We start from the raw sequence: 24,838 nt of genomic DNA, 5'->3' as shown, positions 1-24,838 counted from the left end.
GGGGATCCAGACTTTGGAAATCAGAGCCACAAATTGGATCTATTTACCCGCCCGGACTGGGTCCAATTTTGTCCAGGATCTTCTACGTTACTGGTGCAAATGACATCGGGGGTCTGCTGGGTTAGAAGGGTGGTGGGATGGTGTGCTGGGGGTCAGGACTCCTGGGTTCTATTTCCAGCTCTGGAAGGAGAATGGAGTCATAATCGAACCCAGGAGTCCTGACTCCTAGCCCCTCTGCTCTAACCTCTAGACCCCACTCCAAATCATCCCTTTGATCCGCTCATTGTCCTGTCCCCTTATTCCCCGGCGAGATGCAGGGATGGCTCCAGCCCTGTCTGCTCCTTTGTGCGGCTGGAAGGGAAGAGTTTGTTTTATTAAATAAACTGGTCGCCTAGCCCCCACCCCGCACTTCCATCGTGTTTGAACAACCAACACAGCATGGGACAGTCCAGGCTGAGAGGCCAAAAATAGCCAGTGCCGTATATTTAATATTTGCTTTATCCGGGGGAAGATCTATTTATGATTTCTCTGTTTTCTGAGTCCTTATCACTACAGGCAGCTGTGATGGTTTCAACATTCAGGGGACCAGAGTGCATCCCTGACATACTCAAATGGGGCCATTTCAGATCCAGGTAACTGCATGGATTATTTATCTTGAATACTGTACATGTAGAAATGCCAGCCATGGACCAGCTCTGGGAGAGGAGTGGGGTCTAGTAGTTGTGCCTCACAGCCCCCCTCATGCCCTAACCACGAGACCCCACTCCCCTCCCAGAGCTGGGAACGGAACCCAGGTTTCCTGATTCCCAGAGCCCTCCTGCTCTAACCACTAGACCCCGCTCCTTTCCCAGAGCTGGGCAAAGAACCCAGAGCCCCACAAAGAGAAGGTTAAGGCACAACTTGATCACAGTCTATAAGTACCGTCATGGGGAACAAAATATTGATCATGTGCTCGTCAATCGAGCAAAGCTGGAAGTTGAAACTAGACACCTTCAGACTGGAAATAAAACACAGATTTTTAACAGTGTGGGGAACAAAACATTGGAACAATTTACCAAGGGCCATGGTGGATTCTCCATCACTGGCTATTTTTAAATCAAGGCTGGATGTTTTCCTAGCAGATCTGCTCCAGTTCCCACAGGAATTAAGCGGGGGAAGTCCTAGGGCCTGTGTTATGCAGGCGGTCAGATGGGATGGTCACACTTGTCCCATCTGGCTTTACAGCGTACGACCTGTGGTACAAACCCTGTGACGAAGTGGGCATGTTCTTAATGTTTTCTCTGAATACTGTGTGAGTGCCTCAGTTTCCCCTAGGCATTTCTTAAGTATCTAGGTGGTGGGATAAGGGTGTGTGATTGTTGCAGAGCCCTAGACGGCCAGTGTGATGCTGTCTGCACAGAGAATGGCCGACACCCTGTCTCCTGGCAACTGATGGCCTGGGCCCCTCCTCTGCAAAGGTGTCCACTGAAGGTGTTGGAGAACAAAGAGATCAGGTGGCCACCTGGCCCAGGAAAGAGACAAAGGCCAGAGGAGGGGCTGGAGAGTTTCAGTTTGGAGCTGGCTGGGGAAACAGAGGGAGGCCCAGATGGGCCTCTGGGCTCCCTGCCCCCCAAGACAGACCTGACTGAGGGGTCCTGTTCTCTGTACCTACAAGCTCTGTTTTAGACCATGTTCCTGTCGTTTTAATAAACCTTCTGTTTTACTGGCTGGCTGAGAGTCACGTCTGACTGCGGAGTTGGGGTGCAGGACCCTCTGGCTTCCCCAGGAGCCCCGCCAGTGCGGATTCCCTGGGGGAAGTGCATGGTGTGAAAAGGGGATGCTGAATGCTCCGAGGTCAGACTCAGGAAGGTCGAAGCTGTGTAAGCTTCTTGTCCTGGAGACAGTCTGCTCAGAGAGAGGAGGCTCCCCCAGACTGACTGGCTTCGTAGGGAGTCGTTCCAGAGCATCGCCGGGGACTCCGGCCGCCCATGGGCTGTAGATGAAAGGAAGGTGGAGGTTTGTGTCTCCTCGGTGCCGCATGTGGTCGTCACACCTCAGACCCTTAGAGAATCACCAGTGCAGCTTGCAAACCAGGCGATCTTCCAAAATAAGAACCACTGGGCTCTGTTCGTTTGCCATCTGCCTCCCAGTCAGTTTCCAGCCCAAACTGAGTCCTGCACAAAGGATCATGGGGGGTGCCTTGCTTATCCCAGTGGCAGAGCCTCTTCCAGGATGTGGGAGGCCCAGGTTCTAATCTCCGCTCTGCCGGATGCAGCACAGGGATCCCAAACACGCACCTTATGGGATATGCAGAGCTGGGGTGTTCTTACCCTCTCCTCTTGAAGCCGCTCTGCTTTGTCCAAATATTTAAATCTGCATTGGAGCAGGGGGACTGGACCTGAGCTAGCAAGTAATTCTCAATCACAGCCTGGAGTTTCCCAGAATGCACTGGGACAAACTCAGGCACCAGCCTGCTTGTTGTGAGTAGGTCCCCGGAGAGAGTCATCGCCAGGGCACAGGGACTGGACCCGAGCAAGGCTACTGCAGAGCAATGGGCTTACGCCGTCGTAGTGTGTATTGGGCTCGCACATCTAGAGTGGCACAGTGCCCTTGGAGCCTCGTGGGGTTGCACTGGTCGCACTTCCGTCGTGGGGCGCTTGCATGGCTGTGGGCATACTGGCGAGCTCGCTAGTGTGTTGTACCATTGCACTTTCAGCCGAAAGCTGCTTGGCCTGGTCGCACTCGTCGTACGACACGCTTGCACCCTTGTGCAACTGTACTTCCGGGGCCGCTCTGCACCGTCCGGCTGGGAGCGTCGTCGCACGCTCGTCCAGGTTTCGCGGCACCACGGAACCGCTGCCCTTGCAGCGTGGTGGCTCTGTACACTCGTGGGGGCCCTGTTGCGCCTGTCGCATAGCGTCTGAGCAGCGGCACCATTGGACCTGCTGCACTGTGTGCGTGCACGGCCGCCGGGACCCAGTGGGAGCCGCGGTGTGGCGGACTGCCCTGGTTCGGGCCGCACTCGCAGCCGACCGGGCCTGCGAAAGGCTGTAGTTACGTGGGGGCTGCAGGAGACCTTGGCAGCTGCCCGGCTGCACGTTCAAGCCGATTGCGTTTGCACGGCTGTGGCTCCAGCGTGCTTGCACGGGGGCAGTCGCACAATTGCATTTGTGGCCTCGTGTGTTTCTACAGTTGTACTTAACCTCGAAGTACAACCTGTTCCCTCAGACCCACGTACACCACAGCGGCCGGGGCCAGTTCCTCTTTCTCGCTGTGCCAATGAGGGCCGCGGCGCGGGGAGGCGGGGCACGAGCGGGGCAGGCTGGAAATAGCAGCGTTTATAAGGCCGGCACCGGGTGAGGAAGTCGCACCCGGAGCGCGAGAACGAGCCAGAGGGAGCAAGTGAGAGAGAGCGTGAGGCCGTCAGCCTGAACCTCATGTGGGGGCCTCCGTGGGGCCTGCAAGAGCAGGGTGAATGGGAACTAATCGCCAGGGCTTCGTAATAATCAGATATTAAATGTCACTGAGCAAACAGCTCCCCCTAGAGGCCAGGTGGGTCAGGCTCTCTCTGCTCTCGGTGGGAGCTGGTCATTGACAGCGCCAGGAGATCGAGACGAACCCCCCAGATTAGGAGATTTTAGTAAAAAAAAAAGATGAGCTTGTGGTCAGGGGGGTTGTCTTTTGTTATTCTGAACTCCCCCTGTCCCCCCTCAAGTGTGTGTAGGGCCAGTTACAGGGTGTGACCTCCCCCTGCCCCCCCAGGCGTGTGTGGGGGCAGTTACAGGGTGTGAACTCCCCCTGCCCTCCCCAGGCGTGTGTGGGGGCAGTTACAGGGTGTGACCTCCCCCTGCCCCCCCAGGCGTGTGTGGGGGCAGTTACAGGGTGTGACCTCCCCCTGCCCCCCCAGGCGTGTGTGAGGGCAGTTACAGGGTGTGAACTCCCCCTGCCCCCCCCAGGTGTGTGTGGGGGCAGTTACAGGGTGTGAACTTCCCCTGCCCCGCCAGGCGTGTGTGGGGGCAGTTACAGGGTGTGAACTCCCCCTGCCCTCCCCAGGCGTGTGTGGGGGCAGTTACAGGGTGTGACCTCCCTCTACCCCCTCAGGCGTGTGTGGGGGGCAGTTACAGGGTGTGAGCTCCCCCTATCCCACCGCAAGTGTGTGTGCGTGCCTGGGACTCTGCTCTCAGCTCTGTGTCCGGGACCGGCTGCTGGCCCCATGCCTGGGGATCTGCTCCAGGCCCCGCACCCGGGATCCGCTCCTGGCCCCGTGCCCAGGGATTGGCTGCCGGCCCCACGCCCGAGGTCCTGCCTGCTGGCCCTGCGCCCGGGGATCTGCCCAGGATCCGCTCCCGCCCCTGCCCCAGGTGTGGTCCCAGCCTCGGCCCCCTTACCTCTCTCCGTGGCTCCCCTCCTGGAGTTGCGGCCCTGCTCCTTGCTCGGGGGGGGGGGGTGGACAAGGATAAGGGGGGCCACAAGGTAAAAAGTTTGGGGGCCACTGGGATAGTTTATAAGTCGCACTGGGATTGCATCAACCGGTGCTGAGGTGCAGCTACCTCTGGGGTGGGGCGTAGCGGCTGTTTATGCAGGGGGCCCGTGCCTGGTACAGAGAAGCTGCTGTTTCCGGAATGGGGGCTCTGCTGCTCTTTATACCAGTTTACCTTAGAAAGGAGACGGATAAGAGGGGGCGCGATAAGTCTGTGAACTCCTGACTGGTCAAGAGAAGGGGGATCAGGACCTTCTGTTGCCTCTGTCTCATAGCTCGAGAAGAAGAAGACGGCAGTTCCCTGGGGAGATGGCGAATTCCACAGAGCAGTGCCAAGCCCAGTGCCCTCTATGGAGTCACCCACACCCCTAGCGCTGCACTGGGGCATTGGGCCAGCACTGACTGTGAGGGGAGCGAGCTCCCTGGAGACCCCTACCCTGATCCCTGCTGTACGCCGAGGTCTCCCATCCAGGCGCTGACCTGGGCTTTGCTGGCTTCCTCGGGCAGATTGCCCGGGAGGCTGGTGCCAGGTGCCAGCTGGTCCCCCTGCTGCACAGAAGCCCGGAGGCCCTGCTGCTCTTGTCTCTTTCCTCCCGGTACTGCTGCCGTGCGCGTGGGCATCTGGTGTGGTCACACCGAGGGGGAACTGTGGCCCAAGTGGTTCAGATGTGGAGAGCCCTGCTCGCTCGCTGCCCACGCACACCCTCCCCCACCCCCCGACTCGCTGCAGGACTCTCCTGCACCCCCAGCTGCCGGGGAGACCTTCACACCTCCCTGCTCTGCTTCACTTGCTTGGCAGTGGCGAAGACTGGAGCAGCAGGGGGCAGGCAGCCCGCGGTGCCGGGAGCGACCTGTGTGGCAGGACCCGGGCGCATGGCGGCTTGGACCCAGAACCCTAAAGTCAGCTCTGGGGGGGAAGGGAGGGAGGGATCTGGGGCCCAGAGCCTGAATTCAGTGCGGGGGAGAGGGAGGGAGGGATCTGGGGCCCGGAGCCTGAATTCAGCTCGGGGGGGATCTGGGGCCCGGAGCCCTAAATTCAGTTCTGGTGGTGTGTGTTGGTGGGATCTGGGGCCAGAGTCCTGAATTCAGCTCGGGGGGGGAGGGAAGGAGCGATCTGGGGCCAGAGTCCTGAATTCAGCTCGGGGGGGGAGGGAAGGAGCGATCTGGGGCCAGAGTCCTGAATTCAGCTCGGGGGGCAGAGACCTGAATTTGGCTCCAGTGTGGGGGGGATCTGGGGCCCGGAGCCCGACACTGAGCTCCGGGGCTCCAGCGGCTGTTTGCTGAACTGGCAGTTCTTACGTGCTCCCCGAGGCAGCGCACAGACCCGAGAAGCCACATCCTGCTGCTTTCCCCTACCTGGTCAGTACAGGATATCCCAGCTCTCGTACCTAGCTACCACCTGCTCGCCCTGCACCCTCCACCTCCCAAACCCAGAGCCAGAGCGAACCAGGGAGCTCTGAGACCACTTAGCATTGGGAGCCAAGCTGCAGCTGCTGGCTGGGGCACCGGTGGGAGGCTGGGGGTGGAGGGTGGGGGGCGTTCTGGGGACAGATGTGCCGGGGGCTGGGTGGTGAACTTGCTGACCTGCAGCCTGTGCAAGTCACTGCCAGAAGCGGGGTGGTCAGGAAGAATCACAAAGTACATTAAACCCTATAAACACAGGGATCGCCCACCCGGTGCTGAGCTGCAGCTGTCTCTGGGGTGGGTGCAGGGGCTGTTTATTCAGAAATCCCGCACCTGGAGCTCAGATCCAAGCAGCTCTGGGCTGGGGTGTGGGGCTCCCTCACCCAGAGCTGAGAAGCAGCTGCCTCTGGGGTGGGGTGCAAGGACTGTTTTTACAGGGCTCCTTTGCTCAGTGCAGAGATGCAGCTGCCTCTGGGCTGGGGCGCAGGGGCTGTTTAACAGCTACACGGTACAACATACTAGGTCAGGGAGTGAAGCAGAATCCCTTGTCGACTTTCAGTCCAGGTTTAATGGAACTGGCTGGCAGTGCAAAGCCAGGCAGGTGCCCCTGAAAATAGCCCTCAAGACAAACAACAGGATTGACATAGCACATGTGGATTTGTCCAGGAGATGAAGGGTTAATGAGGAGACCTTCACCCTGCCCCGCTCCCCGCAGCACGGCGCCCCCTAGTGCCATGCTGGGACACCCCCTTCTGAGTCCCTCTCCTGCTCCCCGCCGCACAGCGCCCCCTAGTGCCATGCTGGGACACCCCCTTCTGAGTCCCTGCCCTGCTCCCCGCAGCACAGCGCCCCCAGCACCGCTGAGGCATCTGGTTTAACAAGACGAGTCCCCCCGCAATCTCCTCCCCAACAGCCTTTCCAGCAACACCTGCGGCATCCCTTGAAGTGCCCCCCAGTCCACCCTGCAGCGCAGCGACGCCCATTGCCCCCAGCCGGGGATCTGGCCCATTGCCACCAGCCGGGGCTCTGGCCTGGCCCATTGGTTCCATTGACACCAGGCGGGGATCTGGCCCATTGCCCCCAGCTGGGGATCTGGCCCATTGCCCCCAGCCAGGGCTCTGGCCCCAGAACCCTTTTGCAGTGAAGGGGGAAGGTGCAGGTGCGTGTGGAAGGAGAGACAAACGTCTCCAGCGGGCAGCCTGGCGCTTCCACCTTTCCTCGGCCCCCTCCCCAGCCCTCCCCAGCTGCCAACCCGTCTGCGTCACGCCAGCTTCACCCACAAGAGCTTTTTCCGCTCCGAGTTTATTTTTTTCTTTTGCTGAGTTGGCGATTTCGCCTGCCTGGGCGGCAACGTGAGAAAGACGCTGGTGGGGGATGGGGAGATCAGAAAGCAGCAGAAGGGACCCAGGAGTCCTGACTCCTACCCTGCCCTCCGGGCTGGCTGGCATGTGTGAGTGCGGTTCTTAATTTGGGGGGGGGCGCTGGAAGGTGTCGGGGCTGTTTAGCTCAGTGGGGAATTTTCTGGTCTGGCTCTCAGCGAGCGGCTGTGACACCTTGCGGGTGTGAGAGAGAGCTCAAGTCTGCCCCCTTCTGGACAGAGTCAGAAAGGCACCTATGTGCCATATGCCCTATATGGCCCACAGCGAGTTCCCTGTAGCTCAGCGGGTCAGGGCTGTTGGTACAGAGGGGTCTCACCGTGCAACGCTGCTTCTTTTGTGGCTGACAATGGGGCCTCCGGGCAGCAGTGACAAAATGGCTGGAGACCAACGGGGGTCACAGCACTGAGGTAACACGGGGGTGCATAGTGCCTGCACCCTACGGCGGATAACAGCCAACTCAAGCTGCTGGCTGAGGGAGCGACTCCTTTAGCTTAGGGGGTGGAGTGCAGCAGGCATAGAGCCGTCAGGGATGCTCTGGCTAGCTGGCCCTGCTCCCCTGCCCCCCAGTAAATACTGTGCAATTCAATGTAGAGATGGGGGACCATGGGCTGGCGTGGTGCGAGGGGAAGGGGTTGAGGGCAGGAATCGTTTTTCCATCCAAGGAGCCAGCTGGTTTTATTGTGGCCAATCTTGGAGCGAAGTTCAGCGCTCGGGCTGTGAGGATGGGGGCAGACAGCGAGTCAGGGCCCCAGCTGGGGGAAACTGGTGTCAATGGGGCCAGGTCCCCAGCTGGTGGAAATCAGCTGTCTCTCCATCAGGGTCCATGCGGCAGGGCCCAGGAGGGGTTCTGGACAGAGAGCTGTGAGCTGCAGGGGTGTGACACAGAGTTACCCCGACCGTGGGCCTGGCCCATGGACCGGAAGCGCTGGCCTGGCAATGGGCCACAGCTGCTGCTCCCAGCCTGGGCTGTCCTGGGGTCAGCTCTTCGCCGCGGCACCTAGGGATCACTTCTGGCTGTTTACAGAGGGATGAGTTCTCAGCTCACTGAGATGCAGCCGCCTCTGGGGTGGGGCGTGGGGGCTGTTTATACAGGGATCCCTCGCCCAGCACTGAGATGCAGCCACCTCTGGGGCGGGGTGCAGGGGCTCCTGAACAGCCATGCAGCAACAACACAGAGCAGTGTGGAAATAAAACAAATAACAGCTCCAGCTGGAGACCACACGGGGGGGACTGAGACAGGTCCCAACCCAGCTGAGCTACGGGAGAGCTCCCTCAGCAGCTTGCAGCATTAGGTCTCTTAACCGCACAGTGGTCCTGGTCACTAGTGGGCAACATAATGGATCACACACAGCCAGAGCCCTGCTGTGTCTCTCCAGACAGGGGGCAGATGAGAATTGAGATCAGGGCCCCATTGTGCTGGGCGCTACTCGGACCCCGACTGAGATCAGGGCCCCCGTTGTGCCATGCAGACCCACAGCGAGAGTCAATCCCTGCCCAAAGAGCTCCCCATCGAACCAGGGAAGATAACGGTTTGAAGGAGTCACCCCCGCAGTTTGGTGCCAAGTTAGCACGGTGATAATCTCTGTCCCAAAGGCAGCCGTGCAGCAGCCAAGTCGAGCAGGGGGCTGAGCCCCACAGCCCCATGCTGGGCCGTGCTCTGCTCTGCTCTGGGGAGGTTGCTCAGGTCCCGCTACCCGCTGGTTGGGGTGGGGGGCAAGGACACACTGGATGGAGGGGAAGCTGGGGGGTGGGAGGTCTAGTGGTTAGAGTGGGGATAGACCCCCCGAAGGACAGAATGATGCAGCACATACGGACCTGCCACCCTCTCCTCATTCATCCTGCCAGGCCAGTTCCCCACCCCGGACCCCGGTTCCTGCCAGCTGCTCCCGCGGGTGCCTCAGGGGCGGGGGAGACGGGAGCAGCATGGAGGGCTGCTAGCCTGGCCGGGCCCAGGGCTGGGGTTGAATCTGATCCCTCCCTCCCTTCCTGGCTCACCCTGGCAGGGCTGGCCCTGCTCGCCAGGGTTTGCTGCCATCTCCCGGCTGGCAGAGGAAAGGCGGGATGGAGATCCCCAAGGCCTTTCACACACAGCCCTCCCCCCGAGCAGTCTCTACACCCCCCCATCCTCCAATTCCTCCAATTCCCTGGGAGTCTCCCAGTTCCAAGCCAGGCCTGATTCTGGTGCAAGGAAGCTGCTGTCTGCAGGGGGCTGGCACAGTCTCATCTCCCCCTCCCCGGAGCTGGGGATAGAACCCAGGAGTCCTGACTCCCACCCTCCCCCCGCCCCCGGCCCCAGTCGAATCACTGTTATCAAATGCAGCCTGGTTCAGGGGCAGGAATAGGACACCGGGCCCTGCCACTCTCGGGGGCGCTGGCTCTGATACAGCCCCAGGGCAGGGAATGGGGCCTGGGCCTGGTATGAAAGGAGTTTGGGGGCATCTCAGCTTCAGCGTGTGTGGAGGTGGCAACTGCCTTTCAACAGTCCCCATGGTCTGCGTAGTGGGGGCACCGGAGCTGCCAGGGCCACAGAGATGGGGCTCCCGGAACGCGGGGGTGGTGCCAGGCTGCCAGCTCCCAATGGGCCTCTGGAAACAAGAACCAGGCTGAGGCCATGCCCCCTTGGGGCCACGTTCCTTCACATCCCCAGTGATGGGGCCTCCCTGTGGCCAGAGCCACCCTCCCCCACCCCCCCGCAGCTGTCTGTCTGTCTGTCTGGGTGAGATTGAGGGGTGGGCGTGCACAGCACCCCCTGGTGGTGGAAATACGCAGGCCTCCCCGGTGGTGACCATAAAGGCGGATTCTGTCTCGGAGCTGATGGACCCTGACCCAGCCCAGCTGTTCTCTGGCTCAGCAGCTTCCCGGGGCCACCACTAGGGGGCTCCCTAGCTGCTGGGCTGACACAGAAGGGGCTAATGAACAGAGAATGGGGTGGGGGAGGAATAGCCCTTAACAGCTGACCACGCACCCCCGTGCCCCCTGGCATCATCCCACCCGCTCAAACATCCCCTCCCCAGCCCCTGGCAGAACCCCCCACTGCCTGGCACCTTCCCCTGGCACCATCCCTGCCCCCAGGCATCCATTGTCCCGCCCGCAGCGCCATTCCACCCGCCCCGGCCGCCGCGCCCGCCGGAACAAAACCACCCAGCTCTCGGCCCCTTGGTTCCAAGAACTCTTGTTTCCTTTATTGTTTGAATTTCTCGTTTGTAACTCAACGATAGTTGCCATGTTTTTTGTATTTTTTTTTTGTTCTTTTTTTTTTTTAAATGATCTGCATCGTCGTTATTGTTATAATTCTTTTTGTCTTTTGCTCTGTTTAATGCACTCGACCCAAAATTGGTTTGGCATATTGAATAGAAGAAGGAAGGAGCAACGGAATTCCAAGTGAGAGACAGAGAGAGCAGGAGAGAAACAGAGAAAAGAAGGAACGAGAAAGCGCAGACAGGGGAGGGGACGGATCGGAACCACCGACGCGCAGCGAGGTTAGTACAGGCCCCAGCGCATGAAGGAAACTGCATTCCCCAGAGGAAATCGTTGCCCCTAGTGTGCGGCCCTGAGGCTCTCACTGGCCCATGGTTTGGGGTGACGCGGGGGGCGGGGGGCGAGGTCACGTCTAAAGGCACAGGGACTCTTCTGGCTTTTTCAGCCAGCCAGGATGCACTGCGGCTCCAGGCGGGTTGGCGATGGGAACCAGGGCTGATGAGGGACTAGGCCGGGTTCTGTTGCCAGCTTTGCCCTACTGGGTGACCTTGGGCAAGTCGCCACCCCGCTCTGTGCCTCAGTTTCCCTTCCCCAACTCTTGGCTATCTAGAGAGTCAGGTCTTTGAGGTGTGTGTGTGTGTGGGGGGGGGTCTTGTAGGTCTGTGCAGCGCCCGGCACAACAGGGGCCCCGATCTCAGTTGGGTTGCCACAGATCTGATGCTCTTGGTATTTGGTATTTGAGTTTCTTTAGTCACCACCATGTGGTGCTGAGAGGACCAAAAAATCTGGACAGGTTCCTCCCCGGCTGTGGCCGCCATGGAAGGCCAGTCCCAAGACCCAGCAGGCAAGAGGGTAGCGCTATTCTTCAGGCACCCACTGGGCAGCCCTGGTAACACGTGGCGGCATTGGGCCAACGAGGGGTGCGATGGGAAACAGGGGAGCTCAACCCACAGGGCCTGGTAGAGGAAGCACTGGCTGAGGACAACAACCTTCTACTAGCTCCCACCTGGGAGAGCTGCACCCTCAGCTCAAGGAGGGGGGGAGGGTTGGGTGCCTGAAGGGTCCCAGGTGGGTCCCCATGGGTGGCTGGCCATGTGGTGTGACTAAGGGGTCCCCCCACCCTTTTGCCATCTTCTGGCGAGGGAAGGGCTCAGAGACACCTTGTCCATGGGCAATGGGCAGCAGAGGGGCAGCAGCATCTCCCCCATCCCTGCTGCAATGCGGCGGTGCCTGCATCACCGCCCCCTACTGGCTGGGTGCAGAATTTGCACAGCTAGCTTTGGGCTCGGCAGGTCATGGGTTCTAATCCCCCTTATGGCTCATGGGGCTGTGACTTTTGTGAGGCTGCCGCTGCTCCATCCCAACTTGGCCCATGACCCCAAGGGAAATGGAGTCACCAAATAAGCACATCTTCCTAGCCATTAGCTAGCAGCTAGCCAATGACAAGGGAGATCTCTCATGGGACGGGGGAGGGCACAGGCTTCTCCTTGGTGGGTGAAGCTGGAGTTGGAAGCTGATTGGAGAGCTTGATGTGGACTGACCGGGGTGGGGATCATGGAGGGCCGGGGGTGGGGAAGGGCTCATTCAGTGGTGCGAATGGCCTCAGGATTCTGTGGCTCTCTGGCTTCAGTTGAAGCTGAGGGCTGGGAAGGGGTTTGGGGCATGGGTCAGAGGCGGGTAGCCAGGATGGGTTGGGGATCGAGGGAAGGGCCCCTTCTCCAACTTTAAAGACGCTGGGGCTGGGAGTTTGCCCAGGTCCTGGGCGTTACACTAGTCCCAAAGAGATGGCGGGGTGGGGGGAAGGCTGAGCCGGGAGAGCAGGGCTCCCCATGTCTGGGGGCCAGTTTACCAGCAAGGGAGGGGGAGCAAAAGGCCATGGGAGCCCCCCGAACTGGGGCGAGAGATTGCCCCGACAGCGAGTGTCTACCAGCAGCTTCCACCCATGAAATAAGAGGCTGGCGGGCGTGGGGGCCAATGGGGGAGATGGGAGGAGGGGCTTAAAGAGAGGTCACCCCCACAAATCAACCCCCCCCGATACATTGTATCCCCACCCCCGATCCCACTCTCAGAAGGGCTAATCCCCCACACAGATAAATGAAAAGAGCCATATACAAAGAGAGGGCGCAACATTCAATACATCGGAGCACAGGCAGGGCCGCCCTGAAACCCCAGGGACAGGCACCCCCTTTCCATCCTTCAGATCAGAGCTGGCTCGTCAGTCAGTGGGGTGGGGGTGGGGCTGATGAGTCCAAGCCCAGATCACGCTGCCTCACCACTGGGATTAGACCCAGAGACCTTCACCCCGGAGCCCACCCCCCCAAACTCCAGGAGCAGGTACATGCTACTGAGGATCAGCAAGAGGCTGTTAGAGCTGCTGCCAGCCAGCAGGGGGCGACGCGGTCAAACGCACTGAGCCAGGGAATGGCATTGAAAGGAGGGTCCCTAAGGCCCCCGCCCAGAGATGGGGAGCTGGGGCCAACCCCCAAGAGCCGCCAAGTGACAAGGGTCCCCCCGAGGCGTCAGCAAAACGTAAAGAAAATGGGGGGGGGGTGTGGCACTGGTGCCAGATGAGCTCAAGAGCCTGGATAGGAAACCACGTTAGAGCCACCCGGGTAGAAAACACGACTGCACCCCCCTCTTGTACCCCAGGAACCGCCCCCCCAACTGAAACATGACTGCATCCCCCTGTTGTACCCCAGGAACCTCCCCCCCCAGACATGACTGCACCCCCCTGCGATACCCCAGGAACTGCCCCCCCCGAGACACGACTGCACCCCACCTGTTGAACCCCAGGAAATGCCCCCCCGAGACATGACTGCACCCCCCTGTGATACCCCAGGAACCGCCCCGCCGACGAGACACAACTGCATTCCCCTGAGATACCCTAGCCCCTGGGAACTTCCCCCCTCCCCGTGCACCAAGAGACAACTGCATCCCCTTGCTATGTCCCATCCACCGGGAACCCTCCACACCCAGACACAACTGCACCCCCCTGCGATACCCCAGCCCCAGGAACTCCCCTGCACAGAGACACGACTGCATCCCCCTGCAATACCCCAGCCCTGGGAACACTCCCCACGCAGTGACTTTGGCCCTGGGGTCTCCTTGGCCAGCGTACGTTAGGAGTCCATCACTGCACTATCTGGGCTCCTGCCTCACGGAGGAAAACCACCAACAGCTTTCTGCTTACTCTGCTGGGGCTGGAAGGAGGGCTGCTGCCACGCGTGGCACAAGGCGTGGCTACGAGTGCCAGTGGGCACATGGCACTCCCACACGGTAGCAGTGGGCACTGGGGGTAAAGGCAATGAAGAAACGGGATTACGTGCTAATCCAGCTGCAGCTAATGGGGCTCAGGCCAATGGGACCCAGCCCAGCTGGGCTGCTGAGGGTCTCCAGGTTGGGCCATGCCACGCTTTACCCATCCTAGCTATAACCTGCCAACCCAGGAGGCCTGCCCTCCCCAAGCACTGTTGGCTACCGCCAGGGCTAGCCGGAGGCAGCCAGCCCCTCGCTCTGCTGGGTATGTCTTTGGTTTTGGGGTGAGGGTGGGGCTAGGTCTGCTGAAGGGATGCACCTCGGATGAAGAAATGTCCAGGCTGCACCAGCCACGTGCAAGACGGGAGGGAATAAGGCTGGTTGGTTTGCCGGGTTGTGAGCAGGGGAATTTCCAAATCCCCAGAAGAGGAGGTACAGAATTGACCTCTCCCTCCAAACGGATCTGGGCTTCAAGCCACAGGAGAGCAACAGCCCACGCAACCAAATCCGGCACTGGTTGGACGGCTGCTCCCTGGGCGGTGTCGCGAGGAAGCTGTCCCAACCCCCAGTTGCCCTGCGAAGATTTCATAGGCGCAAAAGTAACGCGGCTCCAATCGCCCCCACCCTCAGCTTTCAAATAGCCTCCAAATGCCACACCCAGCAAGAAAACAAACCTGCTGCTTAAACGTCCCCCAGCAGCTTGAAAAACCCACTGTCCATCAGGGCTGAGCCCAGCTCAGCCAATGAACTCATTGCACTTGTGATGGGTGTGTGTGTGTGTGTGTGTGTGAAATGCAAGCTCCTGGAGAAGCCCGGGAGGCAGGAATGTCCTACAAGGGCGTGGCTGCCCTGACCGTACAGGCGAGGGTTGGAGACCAGACCCCAGATCAGGTCCCATCAAGGGATTGATGGGGCAGTTCCCATTGGGGGGTGGCTGGGAATGGCTCCCATCAGTGCAATGGGAGCTGCAGCTGGCCCCATCCCAAGGCCAGGGTGGGCAGGAGAAGCTGTGCTGTGTTATCCCAGAGATGCAGAAGGGATTGTGTTGCAGACACAACCATTCCACCCTCTCGGCTCAGGCTCTGTTGAGGCCAGGGCCCTGGCTGGGCATTGGACAAAAGGAGGAGGCTGGGGGGGAATGAGCTGTGTAAGTCATCGGTTGTTGAATAAAACACTCAAATATCCTAGAGTAACAGGCTTGGACCCTGCATTGACTCTGGTGCAAGCAGTGGTGTTTAGGGGAGAACTTGGGGTTGGGGGGTTCGCGGCGTGGCATACAGCCCCAACCGAGCCACTGAAGCAGCCCTCAGTATCCCAGGAGGCTTTGCAGGCCAGTTTCCCTGCATGCCTCAGCTGTCCTATTGGCCACTTGGCTTGGGTGGGGAGCTGCCAGCCATCCTGCCTGTGGGTTTTGCTCCAGTGAGGTGGGACGGTGGCTGTGCTGAAACCCCGGAGTTTCACAAGGACTCAGATCTCAGCTATGGCCCTGGTGGTTGAGGGCCGGTTGCTCTGCCTGGGGGCAGGGGAATGACACTAGTGGGTGGTCCATCTACCCTCACCAAGGCCTCGAGCTGGAAAGAGCCTTTCAAGGCCTGTCCAGCCCTTTGCTGGCCTTGTGTCTGGCCAGAGACCACTGGCAAAGGCAACACTGTAAATATCACCCACTTGTCCTCTGTACCCTACTGTTCACCCAAGGCGTTTGCTGGCCACTGGGAGTGGGAGCTTGAGTTTCCTCATTGCCCCAAGCAATGTGGGACACATCCCCAGTGGGGGAACCATAAGCATAGCTACATGGACATCAGTGGAGCAGCATCCATTCATACCAGCTAGGGATCCTGCCCCTCACGTCTCCACCCTTCTAGCCAACGTCTAAGTCACTAAATCCAAGCTGATGAAGCCCAGGACCCTCCTAACCCCCCACCCCGTGATGATCTCTCCCACACTCTCCAGTAGTTCCACAGTCTGGGAGAAAAGGAACCAGAAAGCGAAACCTTCCCACACTCCATGAATCTGAATCACATGGCCCACCTGCCCCTTCAACTCGACCCCGTCAAATGCCTTCCAGCCTAGAGGGATGCAAGTAAATAACCATAGACTTAAAAACTCCTTACACCCAACAGCCCCGGCCAGAAAAAAGCAAAATAAACCCCAAACAATTTTCCTAACCTACAGTTACAGCATCTTTGGGTCTTACAGTAATTTTTTTTTTTACCCACAATTCCACAGTGGCAGTGAGTGAGAAAATGACCGATTCATGTCGAGATGTATGAAAAAGGTACCTTATCCAGCAGGGAAAGGGAATGTTGAGGAAGTCACAGAAATGACGCATTATATGTATATATTACATAAAAATTGTGCCAAAAACAGTTCTTTTTTTCTTTTTGTTTTGATTGTAAAAATCTGCTCTTCGTTTTTGCGATCCCTTCCCCTGTCTTCGTCAAAAGGGGAGGGGGGGTCTCCTTGTTCCCGTCGCCTGCCCCACCCAACAGTCAATGGGGCTGGAGCAGAGCTCAGTATATATCTATATATCTATAGATCTATAGATATATATTTTAATTCCAGGACACAAACTGGTCCCAGGGACTGTGGTTGCTTGGTTGTATTTTTTTTTTTTTTTTAAATCCCTGTTTCATTTTTCAAGGGATTCCTCACTTCCCCTTTTTGTTGTTTGTTTGAAATTTCATATTTACAGCATTTCAATCTGTATCCCTGCCCGCCTCCCCTGAATTAACCCTCCACCCCACCCTAAGCCCCCCCCCCCCGGCGAAATGACGTCTTCATGTGATATTGGCTCCCATGGTCTCTCTCGGGAAGAGGGTGAGAGAATTCAGAGTTGTGCTTGAAAAGGGAGAATTTTTTGTTGTTTTGTCCTTTGAAAGAAAGAAAGAAAAAAGTGCCATTTGGGTTTCTGTTGTTCTTTTGCTCAAAGATGATCCAACTGATTTGGGGAGAGGGAAATGGTTCAATTGTCAAATTGCCCCCCCAAAAAATTCTCCCCACCCTCATCTTGACCCAACCGGGTTCAGACAGCAGCTCCCACGAGGCACCTGACTCCTGCATGTCTTCAAAGGAGGAAATAAAAGCAGAGGTGGAAAACATAGAAGGGGCGAGAGCTGCATGATTTTCCGAGCTTCCCGTTGAGCCATAGGAAAATGGCGGGCACATCTTGACAGAAGCGGGGCAGCGGTGGGCGAGAGTGGGGAATGTGGATTGACCAATTACACCGACGGCCCAGGAAGAACCCCTCGGCTCATGGTTTCCTCTGCCAGCTCCCAGAGCAGGGTGGTGATGTCTGTTTGATTTGTAAAGGGATGGCGGGGGCGAGGCGTGCGCCACACAGCAAAGGAAAACAAAACTCCAACTCAAAGATGGCCACCTCAGTGCCATCTCCTCCTCCACAGGAAATAACCTTGTGCATCAGCCCTTCCTGGTGCCCAGGATGCTTTTGAAAGAAAAAAAATGCACCCCTCCGGCAGACTTTGCTGATGGTTTGGCATAAAAAAGAACTGAACTAAAAATCCTGTCAATGAGTGACTTTAAGAGTCCCTGCCCCACCATGCCTCAGTTTCCCCCAGCTGACAAATACTGGAAGGTCAGCACCGGATTCAACATAATTTCTATCAGGACCCCAAAACAACCCCCACCTCTCTCTCTTGATATAGCTCTCTCTTTATAGCTCTCTATATATCTATACAATTTATGGGTTTTGGCAAAGTTCGTATAGAAGAAAGTGGAGGCCACAGGAGGATGCTCCATCTGCTCTCTCCTGACCAATCGGATCCCTGTTTGACATTGCCAAGGTGCATACATGGAGGAGCAGGGATGGCCTATATGTGGGTGCCGGTGTGTGTGTGGGGGGTTGTTCTGGGGCTCTGATACAGGCCGAGCCGGCCCTTCCCCCATGGTTCTGATCTGTTTCTTAACGCCTTAAAAAGGAAATTGGTTTCCCTGCTCCACTTCTTTTTGATCTTCCGTCCCCACAAAACGAACGTAAAGAAACGGAAGAGGGACGACCTTAAAAAATGAAAAAGTGAGATCCTGTCGTCTGGCCCGGGGCCTTTTTCATTCCTTCCTTCCCGCCCCTCCTCCTTCCTTTCCTTCAAAAACAAAAGCAGCAACCCCCCAATTTCCATCCTCCCATCTCCACCAGGTGGGCAGGAGGAAGCTGGACAATACGGCCCCCCCTTCCCAGAGGAGATCAACGCATACCTCTCCTCCTTCCCCTGGCCTGTGTCCTTCTGCAGTGCCCCTCCCACCCCCCTCTCAGCATCCCAGGACAAAAATTAAAAACTCCAGGCCACGGCCCGGGGGGAGGGGCTCCTTTTGGCAAAGGTGGGATGAGGTGGGGGGGAGAGTCGGCGGCTCGGGACGGCTCCTCAGTCCGCTCCTGGCTTTCAGAGACTGGTGACCAGCTGCATTTGACCGTCTCCCTCCGGCACTGGGCCCTCTAAGCCGGCTTGAACCAAGTAGCCGTCAGTGCTCGGTCTCCGGACCTGGTAGTAGGCTTGGAGCTGGCTGCGGGGCACCAAGGCGGGCCGGTTGGTGTAGTAGATTTCGTTGATGGCTTGGGTGTGGGGGAGGATTTCCCCCACCGCCTCGGGGCTGCTGTCCGGGTAAGGGGAGTCTCTCAGGTTGGTCATACTGGTGTACAAGGAGTCCCTGTTGGGGGAGGGGACCTGGCCGTCTCCGCCCTCGGTCAGGTCGGCCGTGCAGCTCTCCGACTCCTCCAGGTCGCTCTGGTAGAGGATCGACTGAGCCCGCTGCAGCAGCAGCGGCTCCTCCAGGGCCTTGTACATGAGTTCGATCTCCAGGTTCTCCTCGTGGCTCAGGGCTGGGCCCTCAGGAGCCGCCGCCTCCTCCTCTCCGGGCCCGCCGCCGCTGGGGAGGGTGGGCGGGCCGGAGGGGTTGCTGGGCTCGGCCGGGCCGGCCCCCCCCGGAGGGGGCGCCCCCTTGGCCGGGCCGCCAGCGCCCCCACGCAGGTTGTTGTGCACCAGCTCCGAGATGATCATCTTCTCGAAGGCAGCGGCGTCGCTGAGGTTGCGCCGGCAGTCGGCCATCTTGGCGCCCTCGGCCGGGAAGTCAGCACTGCGGAGGGAGTAGCTGTTGTTGAAGTTGCCGTTGAGGGGCAGGGTGTCCATGCCGCAGGCGTCCCGGCTGTTGTTCAGGGGGTGCTCTGCCGGGGGTGGGGCAGGGAAGAGAGAGAGGGGGAGTTAGTGGGGGGGCGGGAGGGAGTGCTCCCGGGAATTTCTGGAAAAGGGCAGGGGGTAGGTGTGAGCAGGGAGCTCGGCAGGGGCTTGGTGGCAGGGTCAGAGGTCGCACCCCCACCCCCCATCACCGCCATGGGGGTGTGATTGGCCCAGAGCTCCCATGTGGTGTCTGATCCAAGACTCCTCAGCCCCCGCTGCCAGGTCAGACCCAGCCTCGGGGGTGGAAATGGGCCACGGCTGGTTCCCCCCACACCCCCCCATCTTCAGCCAGAGCCAGGTGCTGCTTTGGGCTGGGCTTTCTGATGGGAGCTGAGAACCCAGCCCCCCAGATCTGGGGGTGGGACACAAGCTGGCCAGACATAGCAGAAGCCCCACTCCCCTGCTGGGTGGGGGGCTGAATCCCCAACCCGGTCCCATGCACCTCCCCCAACACACATACCTGCCACCCCCCCCGAGCTGCATCCAAGCCTGTGAGGGTCTGAGATAGTGGGCCCCTTTCCCCCTGCCTCCAGCTCCAAAATATTGGGACCCCTAGTGTTGAGATCTGGGGGACCCATCTCCAAAGCTGGGGAACCCGCCCCCCTGCTCACAGAGAGCATTCGGCTGCTCAGGTGCATCATGGGGGCTGCCTCGCGCTGAAACACCAAATATTGCCTGCTGGTCACATACGGGACTGTACAGACCAACATGCCCCAGCAGGAGGGTGATATGAGACTATAGGGACCATGAGTCTGATCTGGTTCAACAGGTGGGCAGTACAGGCCTATAGGGACCAGGGGTCCAATATGGCTCAGCAGGAGGGCGATACGGGACTATAGGGACCACAGGTACAATCAAGCCCAACAGGAAGGCGAGATGGATGCATTCCCATAGGCCACTGAGACACGGTCCCAGGGACAGTTCAGCGTCTATCTCCCTCTCTTGTCCAAGGCAGTGAATGCAAGAGCTGAACCCCATTATAGAACAGCCCACAGCGCCCCCTACTGGGAGAGGCTGGGACTGGAGTAGCTGGGAGCTCCTCCCACAGCCAGCGTTCCCGCCCTGCTCCCCACAGCGCCCCCTGCTGGAGAGGCCAGGCTCCATGCTAGCTCCGGGCTGCCTGCACTGTCGTGTCCTGGCTGTGCCCCACCCCCAGCCTGCCAGTCAAACTAGCAATGAAGGAAACATTACTGGGAAATGGAACTGGAAAGGAGGGACGTACTGGACTCTCGGAAGCTCCCTGCAGGTGGGGCCAGCGAGTGGAGAGGGGGAGACAAGAGAGAGAAGGTTATAGGGCAGGCAGGGGGCAGCACCCCCAAAGCAAACACTGACCTTCCCGTGGACCCCTCTGTGCTTCCCTACGGCGCCTCCTGCTGGGAGACGCTGGGGCTGGAGTAGGCAGGACCCCCCACACACAGCCGGTGCTCCTGTCTCGCTCCCCACAGTGCTCCCTTTTGGGAGACGCCGGGGCTGGAGTAGCCAGGACCCCCCCGCCCCCCGCAAGCTGGTGCTCCTGTCTCGCTCCCCACAGCGCCCCCTGCTGGGAGATGCCGGGGCTGGAGTAGCCAGGACCCCCTCCCCCCGCCCCCCACAAGCTGGTGCTCCTGTCTCGCTCCCCACAGCGCCCCCTGCTGAGAAAGGCGCAAGATTCAAGAACTCCCTTCTTGGGAGAAGATTTAAGGGGACCACACCACATCCCCTGCAGGGCTCCCCCAAAATACTGGGCACCCCTCAGGAAGGAAAGTGGGATCCCAGGGAGTGGGTCCCCTCCAGGGGTATCCCCAGAGAGGGGGATTTTGGGGGGCAGCGGGGTGTGTCCTCACACCTGGGGGTGGATGCAGGGGGCCGGGGGGGTCTTACCTGGGGAGTTGAAGACGGGGGGTGAGGAGGGGTTGAAGCCCACGGACTCGGCAATGAGGGTGTTGTAGGGGCTGGTGCCGCCCCGGGTCTGCAGCACCGGGTTGGTCAGCAAGTGGTTCCCCATGGTCCCTGCAGCGGCAGGAGAGGCAGGCGTGTCAGCTCCCCTGCGGGGCACCCTGCGTCCCCCCCAAGCCCAAGGGGTAACGGGGAATGTATCCCCCCGCAGGCACACAGCCAACTCCCGCACACCGGGCTGAGCAGGGCTGGCTGGGGCGGTGCAGGGATCTGACGCCACCAAGGGGGAGAGTCCAGGGGTTGCAGAGAGCAGGGTGGGGGTCCTTGGGGGGGTTTACCTGGGGTGCTGGGTGGGGGGGGTCTCACCTCGGTTCCGGATGGGGATACTGGCTGGGGGTGCTGGGCAGGGGGTGCTGGGTGGGTGGGAGTCTCACCTTGGTTCAGGGTGGGGGTGCTGCGTGGGGGGGGTCTCACCTTGGTTCAGGGTGGGGGTGCTGCGTGGGGGGGTCTCACCTCGGTTCAGGGTGGGGGTGCTGGGTGGGAGGGGTCTCACCTCAGTTCAGGGTGGAGATACTCGATGGGGGTGTTGGGCAGGGGGTGCTGGGTGGGTGGGAGTCTCACCTCGGTTCAGGGTGGGGGTGCTGCATGGGGGTGCTGGGCAGGGGTGCTGGGTGGGGGCGTCTCACCTCGGTTCAGGGTGGGGGTGCTGGGTGGGAGGGGTCTCACCTCGGTTCAGGGTGGAGATACTCGATGGGGGTGTTGGGCAGGGGGTGCCGGGTGGGTGGGAGTCTCACCTCGGTTCAGGGTGGGGGTGCTGCATGGGGGTGCTGGGCAGGGGGTGCTGGGTGGGGGCGTCTCACCTCGGTTCAGGGTGGGGGTGCTGCATGGGGGTGCTGGGCAGGGGGTGCTGGGTGGGGGCGTCTCACCTCGGTTCAGGGTGGGGGTGCTGCATGGGGGTGCTGGGCAGGGGGTGCTGGGTGGGGGCGTCTCACCTCGGTTCAGGGTGGGGGTGCTGTTGATGTCCCCCGCCATGAAGCTCGACTCCGTCTGTTTCCGGACGGTGTCATTCCACATTCTCCGGATCCGACTCTGTGAGAGAAATGGGGGGGGAAGGTTGGGGGGGTAGGTGTTTGTCATGGGGGGGAGCTCAGACACTGACACCCCTGGCTGCCTGTCCCAACCCCAGAGACCCCAGCCCTGCCTGAGACAGCGTGTAGCACCTCCCCCGGCCCTGCTCCCACTCCTAGAGGGGACTCTGTCCCCCGCCCCCCATCCCATCCCAGCTCTAGGCAGGGTTCTGTCCGTCTGTCCCCAGCCCTAGGAGAGGGCTCTGTATGTCTGTCCCCATTCCCCCCCCCCGCCCCCGACTCCGATCCCATCCCCAGCCCAGGGAGGGCTCCGTCCCCGTGGCCCCCGCGCAGGGAAGGCTCTATCCCCTCCTCAGCCCAGGGAGGGCTCCGTCCCCCGTCCCCCCAGCCCAGGCAGGGCTCTGTGCCCCCCCAGCCCAGGCAGGGCTCTGTGCCCCCCCAGCCCAGGGAGGGCTCCGTCCCCCGTCCCCCCAGCCCAGGCAGGGCTCTGTGCCCCCCCAGCCCAGGCAGGGCTCTGTGCCCCCCCAGCCCAGGGAGGGCTCTGTCCCCCGTCCCCCCAGCCCAGGCAGGGCTCTGTGCCCCCCCAGCCCAGGCAGGGCTCCGCCCCCCGGTACCTGCGTGCCCGTGTAGTAGCGGTTGTTGCTCCGAATGGCTGAAGTCTTGAGGGAGCCAAGTGTGGCCCCTGGGGGGCTGCGCAGGCAGCAGGACGCGTGACGCAGGCATTTACTGAACTCCCTGTGCACCTGTGGGGGGGGTGGGGGGGCAACCAGGGTTAGTGCACAGGGCTGGGAGACCCCCTGCTAGCTCAGCCTCGGGCTCCCCCCTGCTCTGCTGGTCCCCCTCACTCCCGACCCGCAGCCCCTGCTATCCCAGCCCTGGGCTCCCCCCGAGCTCTGCCGGTGCCCCTCACTCCCGACCCGCAGCCCCTGCTACCCCAGCCCTGGGCTCCCCCCTGCTCTGCCGGTGCCCCTCTCCTGGGCGAGGGCACTGCCTGACCTTCTTCTGCAGGGCACAGTGGAAGACGAAGATGAACATGCCCTGGAAGGCGTTGAAGGTGGTGAAGAGATAGGCCATAACAATGGACTCCTTGTTGATGAAGAGGAGGCCAAAGGCCCAGGTGAGTCCCAAGAGGAAGAGGAGAGCGATGGCGCCCAGCGCCCAGGACCTGCAGGGGAGAGGCAGAGGGTTGCCCATGGCATCCTCCACACACTTCGCCCAGTGCTGAGATGCAGCCCCCTCGGGGGTCACCCGTGCCCTGTCCAGCTGGGGCTGTGGCCAGTGCAGTGTGTCCCCAGCTCCCCTGGGGGCGGGGGTGTCAGTGGGGGGACCCCAGCACCTGCTGACCCGGGCCTCACTCACTTGATGTTGTCCAGGCGGCTGGTGTCGGGCTTGAGCACGGCCGTGCTGCGGCTCATCTTGTGCAGCGTGATCATGAGGAAGAGCAGGTTGACCTGGGGGCGGGGGAGCCGTGAGACCCCAGCTCTGCAGCAGACCCGCCCCCTGCCCCCCGGCCCTCTACCCCTGCTGGCTGCGAGGCCTCATCTCCCCCTACCACTCATGCAATCCCTCCCCCACTGCCCCACATTGGGAGGGTCTGTGTCTCTGCCCCTCCCCCCATGACCCCTCTGCCCCCTCTGGGAGGGGTTGTGTCTCTGCCCCACTCTGAGAAGGGCTATAGGAGGGTTTCTTTTGCTGTTTGTCTGAGCCCCATTTCTGTGAGCCAGGATACGGCTCAAATGGCCACTTATTCCCCTCTGGGGGTTAGTGGGTTCCAGGGGGGCTTTACCCAGGGACAGATCAGAGCCAGGGCAAATTGACTAAGAGCTCTGGGCTGGGCTGTTGGGGTTAGACTTAGGAGAGAGCGCCCCCTGCTGTGTGAGGGGCCAGTGTCCAGAGCAAGTGGGAGTGGCTGGGACTTCAGCGTTCTAGTCCTGGCTGTGGGAGGGGAGTGGGGTCTAGTGGTTACAGCAGGTGGGGCTGGGAGCCAGGACTCCCGGGTTCTATCCCTGCCTTGGCAGTGGGGATAATGATGCTGATCCCTTCCTGGGGGGGTTGCCTGAGGCTGGGGGGACAGCCTGTCACACTGTGGGTGCTGGGCCACCTCTGCACTCCCCCCACAGCATCTCCGGACTCACCATGATGATGAAGGAGACGGGGCCGATGAAGCTCCAGATGAAATAATTGTCCACTCGGAGCCAGCAGCTGTGGGACGTGAGGGAGGGAGTGTTAGCTACAGACAAGCTGACTTGATGGCCCCCATGGGGGAGAACACCCAAATCTCCCTCACCCCTTCTGGGGCCGCCCGAGGAGGCTGGGCACTGCAGAGAAGCCCCCCCAACAGCTGTGGGGCACAAGGACCACTCTGGATTTCCCCCATATGCTTCAGCACTCATGCCACATCAATGCCAGTGCCCTGACCCTGGCCAGAGCATACGGGTTTGTACTTTTTTGGTATTTTCCTGAAGGACGGTGAAGACTCATTGGATGGAAACACTTAACACATGTTGATTTGCATCTAAATGTATCTGTTACACTCCATTGGGCTTGCTAAGCAGGGCGATTCACTTGATCTAGCAGAATTTATTTAAGCAAGTCTATAGCTTCATAGACTTCTTCATAGCTTCTTTAGACTCTTGCTCTTTACATTTTTGTATGATGTTAGAAAATGGTGAATGATGCATTTCTTATTCACCAGAGTCATTTTTTACTTGGGATTTGTGTCAAGCTGCCTTGGGCTGGAAACTGGAATTCAATTAAAAAGGAACAATTTTAAAAATGCTTAAAACTCCCTTAAACATGCTGGGGAAAAAGCAAATTTCTCAAACCCTGGTTTGCATTTAAACCAAACCAATTTATTAAATGAAGGGAGTATTATCCGGAGTTAATGAATCAAAGTGATTGTTGCTGGTCACCCTGAACGTCGAGATTTTAGAACTAGTAGATCTCATCCTCTCACACTTGGTTTTATTCACAGATTGGAAAAGCAAAACAAGT

At 59.7% G+C, this 24,838-nt stretch overlaps 1 protein-coding gene across 5 annotated transcripts in view; it reads right to left on the bottom strand.

Annotated features, from left to right (window-relative positions):
• Positions 1–16,454: 16,454 nt before the first annotated feature.
• ADGRL1 (adhesion G protein-coupled receptor L1) overlaps positions 16,455–24,838 on the bottom strand; it is a 101,803-nt gene continuing 93,419 nt past the window's right edge. For 2 of the 5 annotated variants that reach the window (XM_073318297.2, XM_073318300.2), the window contains 8 exons: positions 23,980–24,046; positions 23,204–23,295; positions 22,841–23,009; positions 22,459–22,587; positions 21,749–21,845; positions 20,742–20,870; positions 20,104–20,121; positions 16,455–18,868 (listed from right to left, as the gene is read on the bottom strand). In XM_073318297.2, coding sequence (XP_073174398.1) covers positions 18,090–18,868; positions 20,104–20,121; positions 20,742–20,870; positions 21,749–21,845; positions 22,459–22,587; positions 22,841–23,009; positions 23,204–23,295; positions 23,980–24,046 — 1,480 coding nt within the window. In that variant the 3' untranslated portion in view covers positions 16,455–18,089. Of the gene's footprint in view, positions 18,869–20,072; positions 20,122–20,741; positions 20,871–21,748; positions 21,846–22,458; positions 22,588–22,840; positions 23,010–23,203; positions 23,296–23,979; positions 24,047–24,838 lie in introns of those variants that run through there. The other 3 variants (XM_073318301.2, XM_073318299.2, XR_012155691.2) reach the window with 3 other exon arrangements.

The sequence above is a fragment of the Lepidochelys kempii genome, chromosome 20, assembly GCF_965140285.1.
Source record: "Lepidochelys kempii isolate rLepKem1 chromosome 20, rLepKem1.hap1, whole genome shotgun sequence".
Lineage (NCBI taxonomy): Eukaryota > Metazoa > Chordata > Testudines > Cheloniidae > Lepidochelys > Lepidochelys kempii.
Note: the sequence above shows the minus strand (reverse complement) of the source record. Positions and strands in the feature narration are given on the sequence as shown.